The 15811-nt window shown below is 42.9% G+C and overlaps 1 protein-coding gene across 1 annotated transcript in view; it reads right to left on the bottom strand.

The window, feature by feature from the left end:
* LOC121574432 (serine/threonine-protein kinase 32A-like) overlaps nucleotides 1-15811 on the bottom strand; it is a 71132-nt gene that overhangs the window by 10793 nt on the left and 44528 nt on the right. The window contains exons 6-11 of the mRNA XM_041887053.2: nucleotides 13504-13541; nucleotides 5661-5750; nucleotides 4887-4990; nucleotides 3729-3845; nucleotides 3059-3184; nucleotides 2199-2327 (exon numbers count right to left, since the gene is read on the bottom strand). Coding sequence (XP_041742987.1) covers nucleotides 2199-2327; nucleotides 3059-3184; nucleotides 3729-3845; nucleotides 4887-4990; nucleotides 5661-5750; nucleotides 13504-13541 — 604 coding nt within the window. The remainder of the gene's footprint in view (nucleotides 1-2198; nucleotides 2328-3058; nucleotides 3185-3728; nucleotides 3846-4886; nucleotides 4991-5660; nucleotides 5751-13503; nucleotides 13542-15811) is intronic.

The following is a 15811-nucleotide window of genomic DNA, read 5'->3' as shown; positions in this document are numbered from 1 at the left end:
ATATCTCAGTTAAATGTTGATATTTGGTTGCGTTGTCAACCAAACAAAATTCAAGATTACTTTTGTAAGACAGTAAATAGCCTAATGTTAAGGATATCTTACAAACTAATGTAACAGTATTTATTCAAAATGAGAAACACATCCATGGCCACATTTTGAGGTTACTGTAACAATAAATGTATTCTTATGAAAGTGTGCTTGTTCAGGGTCGCAGGTCTGTGGAAATCTTCACAATTGCTAAAAGAATCTGCACAGAATCTCAAACGACATTGTTCACTTGCACCATGTACGTCAATGTAATTTCAACAAGCTGCAATCGAGGTCATTTGGCTGTGCTATTAGATGAAACACAGTGATAACAAATTAAAATGTTGTATAAATAAACAAACTATCTGACATTGTATTGCCATTTGAACTTTGGTGTGCTTTTAAATGGTTGAAAGCGCAGTGAGAACACATTTAGGTGACAATTAAACAAAACATCTGACATTGATTTTCCATTGGAACTTTGTTGTGCGTTTAGATGGTTGAAAGCATAGTGAGAACACATTGGAAATTCAACAAACTTTTGCCTGTCTTTTGAGTGGGTGAAAATAGGTTGGAATCTCATTGATCAACGTATCTACCAAATATGACCCAATTCACCACATTGAAATTACGTGGTGTGCCCAGTGGGTTAATATACTTACTTCATTACTATGGAGAAATTCAGTTTGTGTGAATAAACCTTCTACATTAACCCAGGGAAGAACAATCTGCATTGTGTCTTTCTAAAGCACTGCAAGATTCACAGAGCTCCACTTGGGCGAGTTCCAACAAAAGTTGTCAGCTTCCATAAAACAAGACTCAATTTGGGGCCAGCTCTGACTTATTATTGCTACTGATGAACAATATTTGTGCCCATACCACCCAATAGAGTCACATAATACCTCTTTAATGTAGCTGAGAATGGAGAGAAACTAAACTGAGAAACATCTGATATACTTTATAATGGCTCTTGACATTTAGTCGATGGCTCCTGATTAGCCGATAAAGTCCCTCCCATCACGTGCACCACCTCGTGTTGGGTGAACAACATTTAAAAGGCTGTAACTCACTCACTCACAATGGGATGGCAAACAGAAGCAGTCTGCTGTAATGAATGAGAAATAGAAAGTAGAGAAGCTATATGAGGAGGGAGGGGAGAGAAGAGGAGGGGAGGAGAAGGGAGGGATAGGAGTAGGAGGGGGTGCTGACTGGTTGTGGGACTGTCTGTCATAAGACTGCTGAACAGTTAATTAAATGGTTACCCAGACTTTCTGCTTTTCACCCCCTACCTACATGTAAATAGTACTTCAATCAATCACCTAACCAAACCTACATGTACATATTACCCCAATCAATCACAACCAACTACCTCGTACCCCAGTACACTGACTTGGTACTGGTATATAGCCTGTATATTGCCTCGTTATTGTTATTTTATTGTGTTACTATTTTAGTTGTATCTATTTGTAAAGGTTCTTACTTTTTAACTGCATTGTTGGGAAAGGGCTCGTTTGTAAGCATTTCACGGTAAACTCTACACTTCAATTCAGCGAATGTGACAAATACAATTTGATTTGAACAAGTGGTAACATTAATAATATGGCCCCCAGCAGCAGCCACAGCAGCCAGTCCAGTAAAGAGCAGCACTCGCTGCCCGTAAACGGAGGACGACGCTTGATGAATGCCCACCACCACAGGAAAAGCACATTTAATGAAATCACTGATGCCAATCTTTCCAGCTCTTTCCGTGTGTCTGTGTTTTATCCCTCACCATCGCCTCTCTTACTGGGGGATCAAATTAACCTTTGGGTGTTTTCCTGACGGTCTGCGTAAACACCTAGAGGACTTGGCTGATTTATGTGGATGTAGAGAGTGTGAAGGAGAGACAAAATAAAGAGAGAGAGAGTGATTGCATTCTTCACATTCTCCTTCTCCTTCATGCATGGAAAGTCCACATCGTTAATTTATTCAGATAAGAAATGTGCTTCTTCCATCCATTACGTCACTCGGGACATATTTAAGGAACAAACTTAATGCTACTTATCACCTGCTGCCGAGCCAAATGGGCACACAGACACACACAGACGGTCCTTGTGAGTGACTGATGGTGACCTCTGGAAGGAAGTGGAACCATTGAGAGGCAGGTGTTTGTTGTTAAGGGGAGGCTTTACCTGGGACGACCCATCGGAGCCCTGCTCTCTGGTCTTCCTGGCTAGTCTTTTCTTCTTCTTGTGCAGCGGTTTCGACTCCAGGATCATCTCCTCCAGCTCAAAGGTGGGGTCGCAGTTGAGCCTCCGCCTCTGGAAGAGGAACAGAGGAACACAACACAGAATGAAGATTTAAAGGGGCAATCCGGGATTCGAAATAGAACATAGCGGATACCCAGCCACTGTTGTTGGTAAGGAGCTGAGGGAGGAGCACAATACAGGATGAAGCTTTTATTGTGTAGAGAGAGGCTGTCGATTCACTCCATCGACCTTCCCTATCTCTCCTGCTGTAGTGACCACAGAGAGTTCACTCTATAATCACACACCATTACAGAGAATCAGATACTGTAATTTCCTGCTAGATTGTTAACCAACGACATCCTGTAGTATTGTTGATATTAGTCTACAGCTGACTTAAACTGACATGATAGTATTCCCTTTGAATCAGTGTCCATTCATCATTCAACTCCTCTACGAGCTGTCAGGTTTGAAGCGGGGGAGTCAAAGCTGCGCTCCCTGGCACCAACCGATCGGGCGTGTTACCGTGCCAATTGAACAGCTCGACCTACCGCGTGATGACTGATGACGCCACTTCCTTGCATGCATAAGTTTACCTGCATGTCACACACCTGCTTCCTAACACCTTAGGATATGCAGAGGCTGTGTGTGTGTATGTGTGTGTGTGTGTGTGTGTGTGGGAGGCATGAGCTCTAATGACCCGTAACGGCCTTTTCAGACCAGCTAGGGGGCGTTGTGACTCGCCTGTCTTTTTGGGCTGTGGCAACGTCGTGGCAACGTTGACATAATGTTGTGGTCTGACTCACATTGGGGATGAAGCCGGGGGGCAGCTGTTTGTTGAGCACGGCGTCCCAGTTGACATCAGACAGCAGGTCCAGATCCTGCAGCTCAGCCAGGCACGACACACGCTGGTGCTCGTCAATACACAGCAACTAGAGGAAGAGGAGGAGAAGGAGGAAGAGAGGACGAGGAGAGGACAGGAGGAAAAAGAAGAGGGGAGGCAAAGAGGAGGAAGAGCAGGAGGGGAGAGGAAAGGTGCTGAGGTTTAAAGCAAGCAAATCAGATCAGACACACAGCACACACACCACAGGAATGTAGATGAGTGGTGTGGGGGTAGGCTACTTGAGCACTGAGCTAGGCAACAGTTTGACTGCAGTGGAGAATAACCAACCTAGAATCTGATCACTTAGCCTTATAGGCTTGCAGTTATAACCTCATGATGACAAAGGAGATGGCATACATGGCTTACAAAACCGATCATCCTAGCATGTAATACCAATATATTAGTCTTTCAAGGACTGTAGGGGTCAAATACAACTCTAGCTCAAGTAAACAAGGTAATGGCGCAAAGGTCAACAGTTGTCATGGCATACAGTATAAAAACAATGTACTATTTATTATTCATTCAGGGAATTTAGGGATGAAATACAAGGTAACCAAGTGTCTACAGTATACAGTATGCAGATCTTTCTGTACCTTTCTGAGCATAGACTTAATCTCCAGAGACCAGGTCATGGGGTAGCTGGGGTTGACCTTGTGGAACATCTGGAGGATCTCATTGGCCGGTGTGCTGGAGCGCATGATGTACGGCCTCTGAAGGACCAGGACAGAGCGTTATTATCACACAGAGGTCGTCAGTGTGAGCGGGTCCTCACACAGAGATACACACAATAGTCCCTCAAACTGCCTGAAGAGAAATGTCTATATCTGGGTTTAAACTAGACCAGATCAGTCTTATGCTGTGTTACCTCTCTCTCAGGGGAGAGACAGTTTTCCTGTGTTTGGGATAGATGATGGCTGGGGCTGTGAGAGTGATTGATGTGTGGTGCTTTAGGGATGCCAGGGCTGGCTGCCACTGAAAGTCCAAATCCAGCAGGGCCTGGGGTGAGGGGGCTTAGGGCCTGGGGAGAGGGGGCTAAAAGCCATGCAGGGCCTGAGGAGAGGGAGCTCAGAGGGCTAAGGAGAGGGGGCTCAGAGGGCTAGGGAGAGGGGGCTCAGAGGGCTAGGGAGAGGGGGCTCAGAGGGCTGGGGAGAGGGGGCTCAGAGGGCTAGGGAGAGGGGGCTCAGAGGGCTAGGGAGAGGGGGCTCAGAGGGCTGCTGTACAACTTGACCCTGTCATACTAGGTACCCAGCAGGGGCTTAGTGGGAGTCCTACCCCTGCCCTCCCTGTCTTTTCTTCTCCTAACTAAAGATATTTTTACATTTTACATTTTTAGTCATTTAGCAGACGCTCTTATCCAGAGCGACTTACAGTTAGTGAGTGCATACATAAATGTATTTTATCTTTTTTTTTTTTACAAAAACAAAAATCAAACTGGCCCCCCGTGAAAAAGATATGCCCTGAGGGTAGCCACAGGCCGGTCACAAGTCTGTTGGTAAACAGCACAAACAGACCTAGGACCAGGCTAGGGTAATTACACCTTAATCTGAACAGTGAGGCTGGCTGAGATGGGTATTTTCATGGTTATATTAAGGGATCATCTCAAGGGCAGGCTTGGAGAGAAAGGTGTTGTCACTGTCTCTTCTTTTCTTACTTAAATTGCTATTCTAGGAGCAGGAAGAGCATGTATTGTAGGTTTTAGCATACATTATTTACAGGCTGGGGATGGGCTGTGATGGGCTTTGTTTCTGTACCTGTCCTCGCAGAAGCTCGTAGGCAGTGACGCCCAGTGACCACCAGTCCACAGTGAAGGAGTAGCCAGGGTGTATTCCCTCGTGTGGCTGGAACAGCTCCGGGGCTGGGGAGGGAGGGAGGCAGGGACACAATCAGCTGTTATTGCTCATCTAGACTGGACAGTAGTACTAGTTAGCACTGAAAACCAAAACAAAAATGGAACCCATCAAAACTGCTACTAAAACTGCTAGAACCCTTCAAAACCCTTCACCAAAAAGGACTCAGGTCCTTTTTACAAATACATTTATCTTCCTGGAGATCCCCACCCTCTGAACACTTGGAATATGAAAGTACTTTTTTTCTATTAAATTATACATTATCCTTTATGGCAGTCTTAAATCTGGATCTAAATTCATCCTCTCCTCCCCCTCCATCTCCTCTTCTGTTCCCTGCTGCTTCCTCTGTGTCAGTCCCACTAAACTGATCCATTCGTCACGCCTCTTAATTACCTTGGACGAGACACACCGGTCGTCCAGGACCCGGGGTCAATGAACTCCACATTCTAATCAGTCTGTAATTCTATGAATTTACATCAGATCCCCCAGAGCAGAAGGAACAACATTGATCTGATACTGTATGATACGTAATGAAAAGGAAATATAAGGAGCATAAGCATTAACATTGAGAGGGAGATAGATATATTAACTCTGAAACTAGAAAGACACAGTACTGCAGCATTGAGCTGTGTCATCTTTCCATTAGCTCAGTGGTATAAGTGTTGTGTAGTTATTTACCCATGTATGGTTTGGTCCCTGCGATAGATGTGGCTCTTAGATCGTCTTTGACGATGGCAGCGATGTTGAAGTCTGTCAGGTGACAATGTCCTGTAGAACGGAAACAGGAAACCCAGCTAACAAAATTACGTTCCAGGACGTGATCACAAAGTTATTTTAGTCCCCACATAAGTCATAATAACGTTATTGTGAAACTTAGAGATGATGTTCAAAAATGTATTTATATCATTACGATTGTAATGTCATATGAAGACAAACCATAGCTCTAAATGTAACATTATGAAATGTTCCTAGGATATCTCCAAAATAACATGATATTCAGAACCTTTCATGGACTACCAAGGAACGTTTTTAATGTTCCCATGATGTCTGTATAGCGACCTGATATTTATAACCTCTATAATACTTATTAGAAACGTTATGAATGTGCCTATAATGTTCCAAACGGGCTATGACATTCAGTACCTCTGGAAGACTTAAGGGAATTGTTACAAATGTCTCAGTTACGTTCCTTGTTAGCTGGGAAGAAAGTAGTATTCAAAATTCTGGGTTACAATTGATTTGAAACAAGGTTTATAGGCAGTCTACTTAAGGCAGCATACAGGTATCAAGCAGCTAAAACTGTCCTACATTATGCTGTGCTGGGTGGGTGCCTGAGTTTATTCAGTCGTTAGTAATAGGGCATTCTTTGTGTTTGAACCCAGAGTTTATTCTGGCTGCATTCATAATGTGGTCACTGTGAGTGAATGATTTGGTTGGGGGTAGAGTAAACGAACAAACATTTGACCAACTGGGGACATTTTGTTGGTCCCCATAAGGTCAAATGCTATTTCTAGGGGGTTTAGGGTTAAGGTTAGAATTAGTGTTAGGGTTAGAATTAGGTTTAGGGTTAGGAGCTAGGATTAGTTTTAGGGTTAGGGTTAGGAGCTAGGGTTAGGTTTAGGGTTAAGGTTAGGGTTAGGATTATGGTAAGAGTACGGGTTAGGGTTAGGTTTAGTGTTAGGGGTTTGGGAAAATAGGATTTTGAATGGGACTGAATTGTGTGTCCTTACAAGGTTAGCTGTACAAGACTGTGTGTGTGTGTGTGTGTGTTTTATGCCACAGAGCTAGGGTTGCAATGCTACTGGTAATTTACCAAAGATACCAGAAACTTCAGTAATTTTGGTAATTAACAGAAAATCTATGGCAATCTATCGTAAATTTGGTAACGTATACTTGACTAACTTAAAAATATATATTCAGACATAGTATACATTTTTTTGTATCTGTGTCCATATTGTCCATTAGTTTCTAGTAGATAGGCCATATGGTTCAAGAGAAAATAACCTAATGAATGAAAAAAGCATCTAGTCAACAATGTCATTATTTTCAATTAACTCTGCAACTCTTTCAACTATTGACTGTGTTCACAACTGCCACCAGTTTGATGCCAGAACATCAACAACAAATACATACTGACATAGTAAAATAAAAGTGTATAATATAAAGGACATTTCATGACAAAACCCTCATAAACACCAATGGTATTCACTAAGTTGATGGTTTATATTTAGGATAATGTTTTACAGCTTTGTCCTTCAATGTTTATTTTTAAATCATCGTATTGAATTATTCAGGCCACAAAGAGGTCCAGAGATCATTACAGACACCTGTAAAAATCTGATGTACCCAAAAGGGCCACTCGATGTCTTGTGATAGATTACATAAAATCCTTGAAAGATAACAAAATTCTGTTAGGGTAAACTTCGAAGTTTCCAGTAATATACCCTCCCTTTACAACCCTAAGCAGAGCAATTGCTCGGCTAAATGGATGTCCCAATAAAACCCTACACACATTTACTGTTTATTACACACACTTTAACACACACGCATGCACACAAGCACACACACTCCCATATGCACAGATGCCCAGCATGATGCTGCTGTGAATGTAAAGCAGCCTAGTCTGTCTGGACTGGACAAGGGTCTTTATGTACACAAAGACACTGTGCATTAAACACAAGAGAGGAACCAGAGAGAAGCCTGAATATTAGTTCACGTAAAAAGGGTGCCATCAATCTCTTTTTTGTCCCTGGCTCTTTCCCCCCTCTCCCTCCATCCTCCTCATCTTAGTCACTTTCTCCTTTCTCTATTTTCTACTTGTTTCTGGCTCTTTTTTCTTTATTATTTTATCTCTCTCTCTCGCTCTCTCTCAATTCAATTCAATTTCAATTTAAGGGCTTTATCGGCATCGGTATGTTAACATTGCCAAGTATTTGATCCCCTGCTGATTTTGTACATTTGCCCACTGACAAAGAAATTATCAGTCTATAATTTTAATGGTAGGTTTATTTGAACAGTGAGAGACAGAATAACAACAAAAAAATCCAGAAAAACACATGTCAAAAATGTTATAAATTGATTTGCATTTTAATGAGGGAAATAAGTATTTGACCCCTCTGCAAAACATGACCTAGTACTTGGTGGCAAAACCCTTGTTGGCAATCACAGAGGTCAGACGTTTCTTGTAGTTGGCCACCAGGTTTACACACATCTCAGGAGGGATTTTGTCCCACTCCTCTTTGCAGATCTTCGCCAAGTCATTAAGGTTTCGAGGCTGACATTTGGCAACTCGAACCTTCAGCTCCCTCCACATATTTTCTATGGGATTAAGGTCTGGAGACTGGCTAGGCCACTCCAGGACCTTAATGTGCTTCTTCTTGAGCCACTCCTTTGTTGCCTTGGCCGTGTGTTTCGGGTCATTGTCATGCTGGAATACCCATCCATGACCTATTTTCAATGCCCTGGCTGAGGGAAGGAGGTTCTCACCCAAGATTTGACGGTACATGGCCCCATCCATCGTCCCTTTGATGCGGTGAAGTTGTCCTGTCCCCTTAGCAGAAAAACACCCCCAAAGCATGTTTCCACCTCCATGTTTGATGGTGGGGATGGTGTTCTTGGGGTCATAGGCAGCATTCCTCCTCCTCCAAACATGGCGAGTTGAGTTGATGCCAAAGAGCTCCATTTTGGTCTCATCTGACCACAAAACTTTCAACCAGTTCTCCTCTGAATCATTCAGATGTTCATTGGCAAACTTCAGACGGGCCTGTATATGTGCTGTCTTGAGCAGGGGAACCTTGCGGGCGCTGCAGGATTTCAGTCCTTCACGGCGTAATGTGTTACCAATTGTTTTCTTGGTGACTATGGTCCCAGCTGCCTTGAGATCATTGACAAGATCCTCCCGTGTAGTTCTGGGCTGATTCCTCACCGTTCTCATGATCATTGCAACTCCACGAGGTGAGATCTTGCATGGAGCCCCAGGCCGAGGGAGATTGACAGTTGTTTTGTGTTTCTTCCATTTGCGAAAAATCGCACCAACTCTTGTCACCTTCTCACCAAGCTGCTTGGCGATGGTCTTGTAGCCCATTCCAGCCTTGTGTAGGTCTACAATCTTGTCCCTGACATCCTTGGAGAGCTCTTTGGTCTTGGCCATGGTGGAGAGTTTAGAATCTGATTGATTGATTGCTTCTGTGGACAGGTGTCTTTTATACAGGTAACAAGCTGAGATTAGGAGCACTTTTTTTAAGAGTGTGCTACTAATCTCAGCTCGTTACCTGTATAAAAGACACCTGGGAGCCAGAAATCTTCCTGATTGAGAGGGGGTCAAATACTTATTTCCCTCATTAAAATGCAAATCAATTTATAACATTTTTGACATGCATTTGTCTGGATTTTTTTGTTGTTATTCTGTCTCTCACTGTTCAAATAAACCTACCATTAAAATTATAGACTGATCATGTCTTTGTCAGTGGGCAAATGTCCAACATCAGCAGGGGATCAAATACTTTTTTCCCTCACTGTATACTTGCGTACTATTGTTTATACAGATGAACGTGGTACCTTCAGGCATTTGGAAATTGCTCCCAAGGATGAACGAGACTTGTGGAGGTCTACACATTTTTTTCTGAGGTCTTGGCTGATTTATTTTGATTTTCCCATGATGTCAAGCAAAGAGGCACTGAGTTTGAAGGTAGGCCTTGAAATACATCCACAGGTGCACCTCCAATTGAATCAAATGATGTCAATTAGCCTATCAGAAGCTTCTAAAGCCGTGACATCGTTTTCTGGAATTTTCCAAGCGGTTTAAAGGCACAGTCAACTTATTGTATGTAAACTTCTGACCCACTGGAATTGTGATACAGTGAATTATAAGTTAAATAATCTGTCTGTAAACAATTGTTGGAAAAATTACTTGTGTCATGCACAAAGTAGATGTCTTAACCGACTTGCCAAAACTATAGTTTGTTAACAAGAAATTTGTGGAGTGGTTGAAAAACAAGTTTTAATGACTCCAACCTAAGTGTATGTATCTTCCGACTTCAACTGTATATGTTGAAGAGGGTGGGGCTTAAACTACATCCCTGTCTCACCCCACGGCCCTGTGGAAAGAAATGTGTGTTTTTTGCCAATTTTCACGGCACACTTTTTGTTTGTGTACATGGATTTTATAATGTCGTATGTTTTCCCCCAACCCCACTTTCCTTCAATTTGTATAGCCGACCCTCATGCCAAATTGAGTCAAAAGCTTTTTTTTAAATCAACAAAGCATGAGAAGACTTTGCCATTTTTTTTTTTGTTTGTTTGTTTGTCAATTAGGGTGTGCAGGGTGAATACGTGGTCTGTCGTATGGTAATTTGGTAAAAAGCCAATTTGACATTTGCTCAGTACATTGTTTTCACTGAAATGAACTAGTCTGCTGTTAATGATAATGCAGAGGATTTTCCCAAGGTTGCTGTTGACGCATATCCCACGGTAGTTATTGGGGTCAAATTTGTCTCCGCTTTCGTGGATTGGGGTGATCAGTCCTTGGTTCCAAATATTGGGGAAGATGCCATAGCTAATGTTTTCTCAATTATTTCATTCTCTCTCTCTCTCTCTCTCTCTCTCTCTCTCTCTCTCTCTCTCTCTCTCTCTGTCCTGCTCCCTTTCTGTCCTCCTAACACTTTCGCGCTATCCTCTGTAGTAAAGACAGATTCAGGGTTTACTTATCCTTGTGGGGATATTTTGCCGGTCCCCACAAGGAAAAATGCTATTTTAGGCTTAGGGATTAGGTTTAGGATTACGGTTAGAGGTTAAAGTTATGGTTAAATTTAGGGTTAGGGTTAGTGTGTGTGTGCACACACATTTGTGTTTATGTGTGGGTGTCTGTAAAATCACATGAGAATGACCAGGTATGGCAGTGACGAGAATGAGTTTCACCAGGATCTCTCATGGTTTGAATCTGCTGTGAACCCTATGCAACATTAGGCATGGAGGAGGTGGCCATAGCGTTTATGGTGCTGCTGGGTCCTTAACATCCCTAGAGCGTTTGACACATAAAATATACCCCTGTCACTGGGCCTAACCTGCAGAGGGCAATGCAGGACCTAACACATTCTGTCACCCTATAGACAGTGTGTTTATTTGTTTATTATTTGTTTATTTGGAACCTCATTAGCTTTTGCAGAAGCATCAGCTACTCTTCCTGGCGTCCACAAAAAAAAAACATGACAAGTAACAAAACACTGAGACACTGATAGACAAGGACAGTCACACAAATGTAAAATACAACGATCTACAAAAAATACAACTAAAACATTATACAAACAATACAACTAAAAAATAATGTGTGTGTTAAAGTGTATGTGTGTGTGTGTGTGCGTTTGTGTGTGTGTCCAATCACAGTCCCCGACATACCATGAGATGTTGTTTAATCAATTTTTTTAAACGTAATTTTTCTGTTTACTTGAGTAATTGGAGATGGAAGCGAGTTTCATGTTATCATGGCTCTGTATAATACTGAGCATTGCCGTGATTTCATTTTAGACTTGGGGACTGTGAAAAGACCCCTGGTGGCATGTCTTGTGGGGTATGTATGGGTGTCTGAGCTGAATGTGATTTGATTATGCTGACAATCTAGAATTTTCATCACAGTAATATTTCTAATGAAAACTAGAAGAGAAGCAGTTAATCTCTCATCAACCCTCAACCAAGAAAGACTGGCATCCATGTTGTTGATGTTAGATCTATATGTGCAGTTAAGGGCAAGGCGTGCTGCTCTGTTTTGAGCCAGCTGCAGCTTTGCTGGGTCTTTCTTTGCTGCACTTGACAATATTACCAGACAGTAAACAAGATGGGACCAGAGCCTGATCAACAAGTAAAGTTGATTTTTGTGTAAAAAAATTCACATATTTTTATAACAGACATACCCATCCCTATCTTCACAACAACTTTGTCAATATAACTTGACCATGATAATTGACCATCCAATGTTATCCCTAGGAGTTTAGCTTCCTCAACTTGCTCAATGGCCACACCCTTTATGCACAACTCTAGTTGAGGTTTAGGTCTTAGAGAATGTTTTGAACCAAATATAATGCTTTTAGTTTTAGATGTATTTAAGACCAGTTTATTATTAATCACCCATTCTGATACTGACTGTAACTCCTTATTTAGAATTTCAGTGAGCTCACTGGCTTTGGGTGCTGACATGTAGAGTGTGGAATCGTCTGCACGTGCTTTGTGTGTGCTACCGCACGTGGACGCACACGCTTTCTGTGTTTGTCTGTTTTTGTCTGAGAGAGAGAAAACCTACAGATTCACACACGATCACACTAACCTGGGAGGACAGTTCTAGCAGAGTAACCCAGGAAACTATCTCCCTCAGCTCAATGACACACCCTGAGGACATCACATTTAGTGTCTCTACTGTACCCGTACATGACTTAATTGTTTTGCTGCGATAAATGCTATTCTTATCAGAAGGGGCCCGGGAGGTAAAGATAGGTCAACTCTTCCAGGACTCAGTGCTCTTTGAAAAAACATAATCATGGTGATGCACTTTTGACCAGTGTTGTCTTTCAAAGGTCAGTGGTAAACTAAAGGTAGAAAAACCCAGGCTGAGCTGGACTCGGCTCCTGTGTAATGGCAAATTGTGTTCCAGGAGAGCAGCTCAGTAGAGTTGTGTCCTGAGGCTGCTGCGTCCAGACATCTACTGCTGTTGACAAGCTATGATCAGGGGACGTGTACATGAGCAGGTCATGTCTGGATAAAGAGCACTGCCAGAGCATGAGAAATAAATAACGTTGGAGTTAATAACATCTCAAGTCCAGAGGGCGAAAGAGACTATTTCTCTTTATTCACTCTCTCTCTCTCTCTCTCTCTCTCTCTCTCTCTCTCTCTCTCTCTCTCTCTCTCTCTCGCTCTCTCTCTCTCTCTCTCTTTATATACAGGCACTGTTGTGGTGGCAGAAGGACTGCCATGCCATCACGTCCTGGTCCAACCTGCCCCTGATCCGCTGCCCAAAACCCTCTACGGGCTAAATAGGAGGTTAAACCAGAGAGTGGGAGAAAGCATGTGTGTGCGAGCAAGAATGTGTTTGGAATGGTGTGTGAGTTTGTGTGTACATGTGTGTGTACATGTGTGCACGCCTCCGTGTGTGTGCGTGTGTGTGTGAGAGTGTTTGTATGTATGTGTGTGTGTGTGTGTGTGTGTGTGTGTGTGTGTGTGTGTGTGTGTGTGTGTGTGTGTGTATGCAGAGACTATATGTGGTTGTATGATGTTAGCGCCATTGCTAAAATCTAAACGTATCTATCATTCATTCAGTGGAGGTCGTTCCTTACACAGCAAGGATGGAAAACACACCACATGTTAGTGTAGGGATGATGATGCTGAGACTTTAGCTGCTGTCACCCACACCACTAATGTGTCTCACAGAATTCTTTCCCTCACGTAAAATGTTCAGTTGTTTCACATTCAAGTTGTGTAAACTGTGGATTTGACAATTTATGACATAAATCAGATATGATTGGCTGAGCCGTCTTACCATGTTCGTCCAGCAGAATGTTGTCAGGTTTGATGTCTCTGGAAAAGCACACACACAGACACACAGCACACACACACACACACACACACACACACACACACACACACACACACACACACACACACACACACACACACACACACACACACAGAGAAACAGAGCAGCATTAGGGTCACTGACCATCTCCATCAACATCACCATGACAATGCTGTATCGTTGTTGGACAGAACATCAACAAACCAAAAAACTCAATGTCATGTCTTGATACGTCCTTAGTTAAAGTGAGGCCTTGTCAAATATAACAATATCAGCCCCTAGAACAAATAAACAAAAACAACACACACAGAAATGCACAGCATGTCAAACACAGTTATATCACTAACAATAATGTCCCAATGTCTTTAAATTGGACTGACAGGAACTGTGCTTTTCCAGACAAACACTCACTGCATCACAAATGGCACCCTACTTCCTATATAGTGCACTACTTTTGACGATAGGGCTCTGTAGTGCAGTCTATTTGGATAGATAGGGTGCCATTTAGAACACAACCTAATTCCGAGGCCCTGATTCTCCAGCCCAGTCCAGAGGACAGCCTGTCAGCCTGTCAGTCAGAACAACCTGGTCTCAGAGCATTTTGTATTATTCTGTACGTAAATCCGAGACCCTTAATTCAGTATGATATGTTATGAATTACAATTCGTGTTTAATGTTATGAATTTACAAAATGTACAATATGTTACAAACTTGCAAAAAAATATGAGATGTTATGAATTAGAATTCCTATTATATGTTATGAATTTGCAAAATGTGCAATATGTTACAATTAGCAAAAAATACAATATGTTACGAATTTGCAAAAATGTATGATGCTGTATGTTACGGATTGTTTCTAACGTTAGCTAGCTAGGCTAACCAAATCAAATCAAATTGTATTTGCCACATGCGCCGAATACAACTGGTGTAGACCTTACAGTGAAATGTTACTTACAAGCCCTGAACCAACAATGCAGTTTTAAGAAAAAAAAGTGTTAAGTAAAAAATAGATAAGTAAAAAATTCAATAACAGTAGGGAGGCTATATACAGGGGATACAGGTAATGAGTCAATGTGCGGGGGCACCGGTTAGTCGAGGTAATTGAGGTAATATGTACATGTGGGTACAGTTAAAGTGACTATGCATAGATAATAAACATAGTAGCAGCAGCGTAAAAAGAGGGGGTGGGGTGGAGTGGGGGGGACAATGCAAATAGTCATGATTAGCTGTTCAGGAGTCTTATGGCTTGGGGGTAGAAGCTGTTAAGAAGCCTTTTGGATCTAGACTTGGTGCTCCGGTACCGCTTGCCTTGCGGTAGCAGAGAGAACAGTCTATGACCAGGGTGGCTGGAGTCTTTTACAATTTTTAGGTCCTTCCTCTGACACCGCCTGGTATAGAGGTCCTGGATGGCAGGAAGCTTGGCCCCAGTGATGTACTGGGCCGTACGCACTACCTTCTGTAGTGCCTTGCGGTCGGAGGCAGAGCAGTTGCCATACCAGGCAGTGATGCAACCAGTCAGGATGCTCTCGATGGTGCAACTGTAGAACCTTTTGAGGATCTGAGGACCCATGCCAAATCTTTTCAGTCTCCTGAGGTGGAATAGGCTTTGTCGTGCCCTCTTCAAGAGTGTCTTGGTGTGTTTGGACCATGATAGTTTGTTGGTGATGTGGACACCAAGGAACTTGAAACTCTCAACCTATTCCACCACAGCCCCATCGATGAGAATGGGGGTGTGCTCAGTCCTCTTTTTTTCCTGTAGTCCACAATCATCTCCTTTGTTTTGATCACGTTGAGGGAGAGGTTGTTATCCTGGCACCACACGGCCAGGTCTCTGACCTCCTCCCTATAGGCTGTCTCATCGTTGTCGGTGATCAGGCCTACCACTGTTGTGTCATCAGCAAACTTAATGATGGTGTTGGAGTCGTGCCTGGCCATGCAGTCATGGGTGAACAGGGAGTACAGGAGGGGACTGAGCACGCACCCCTGAGGGGCCCCCGTGTTGAGGATCAGCGTGGCAGATGTGTTGTTACCTACCCTTACCACCTGGGGGTGGCCCGTCAGGAAGTCCAGGATCCAGTTGCAGAGGGTGGTGTTTAGTCCCAGGGTCATTAGCTAAGTGATGAGCTTTGAGGGCACTATGGTGTTGAATGCTGAGCTGTAGTCAATTAATAGCATTCTCACGTAGGTGTTCCTCTTGTCCAGGTGGGAAAGAGCAGTTTGGAGTGCAATAGAGATTGCATCATCTGTGGATCTGTTGGGGCGGTATGCAAAT

This window comes from Coregonus clupeaformis, chromosome 9 (genome assembly GCF_020615455.1).
Source record: "Coregonus clupeaformis isolate EN_2021a chromosome 9, ASM2061545v1, whole genome shotgun sequence".
NCBI lineage: Eukaryota > Metazoa > Chordata > Actinopteri > Salmoniformes > Salmonidae > Coregonus > Coregonus clupeaformis.
This window is presented reverse-complemented; position numbering and strand designations above follow the sequence as displayed.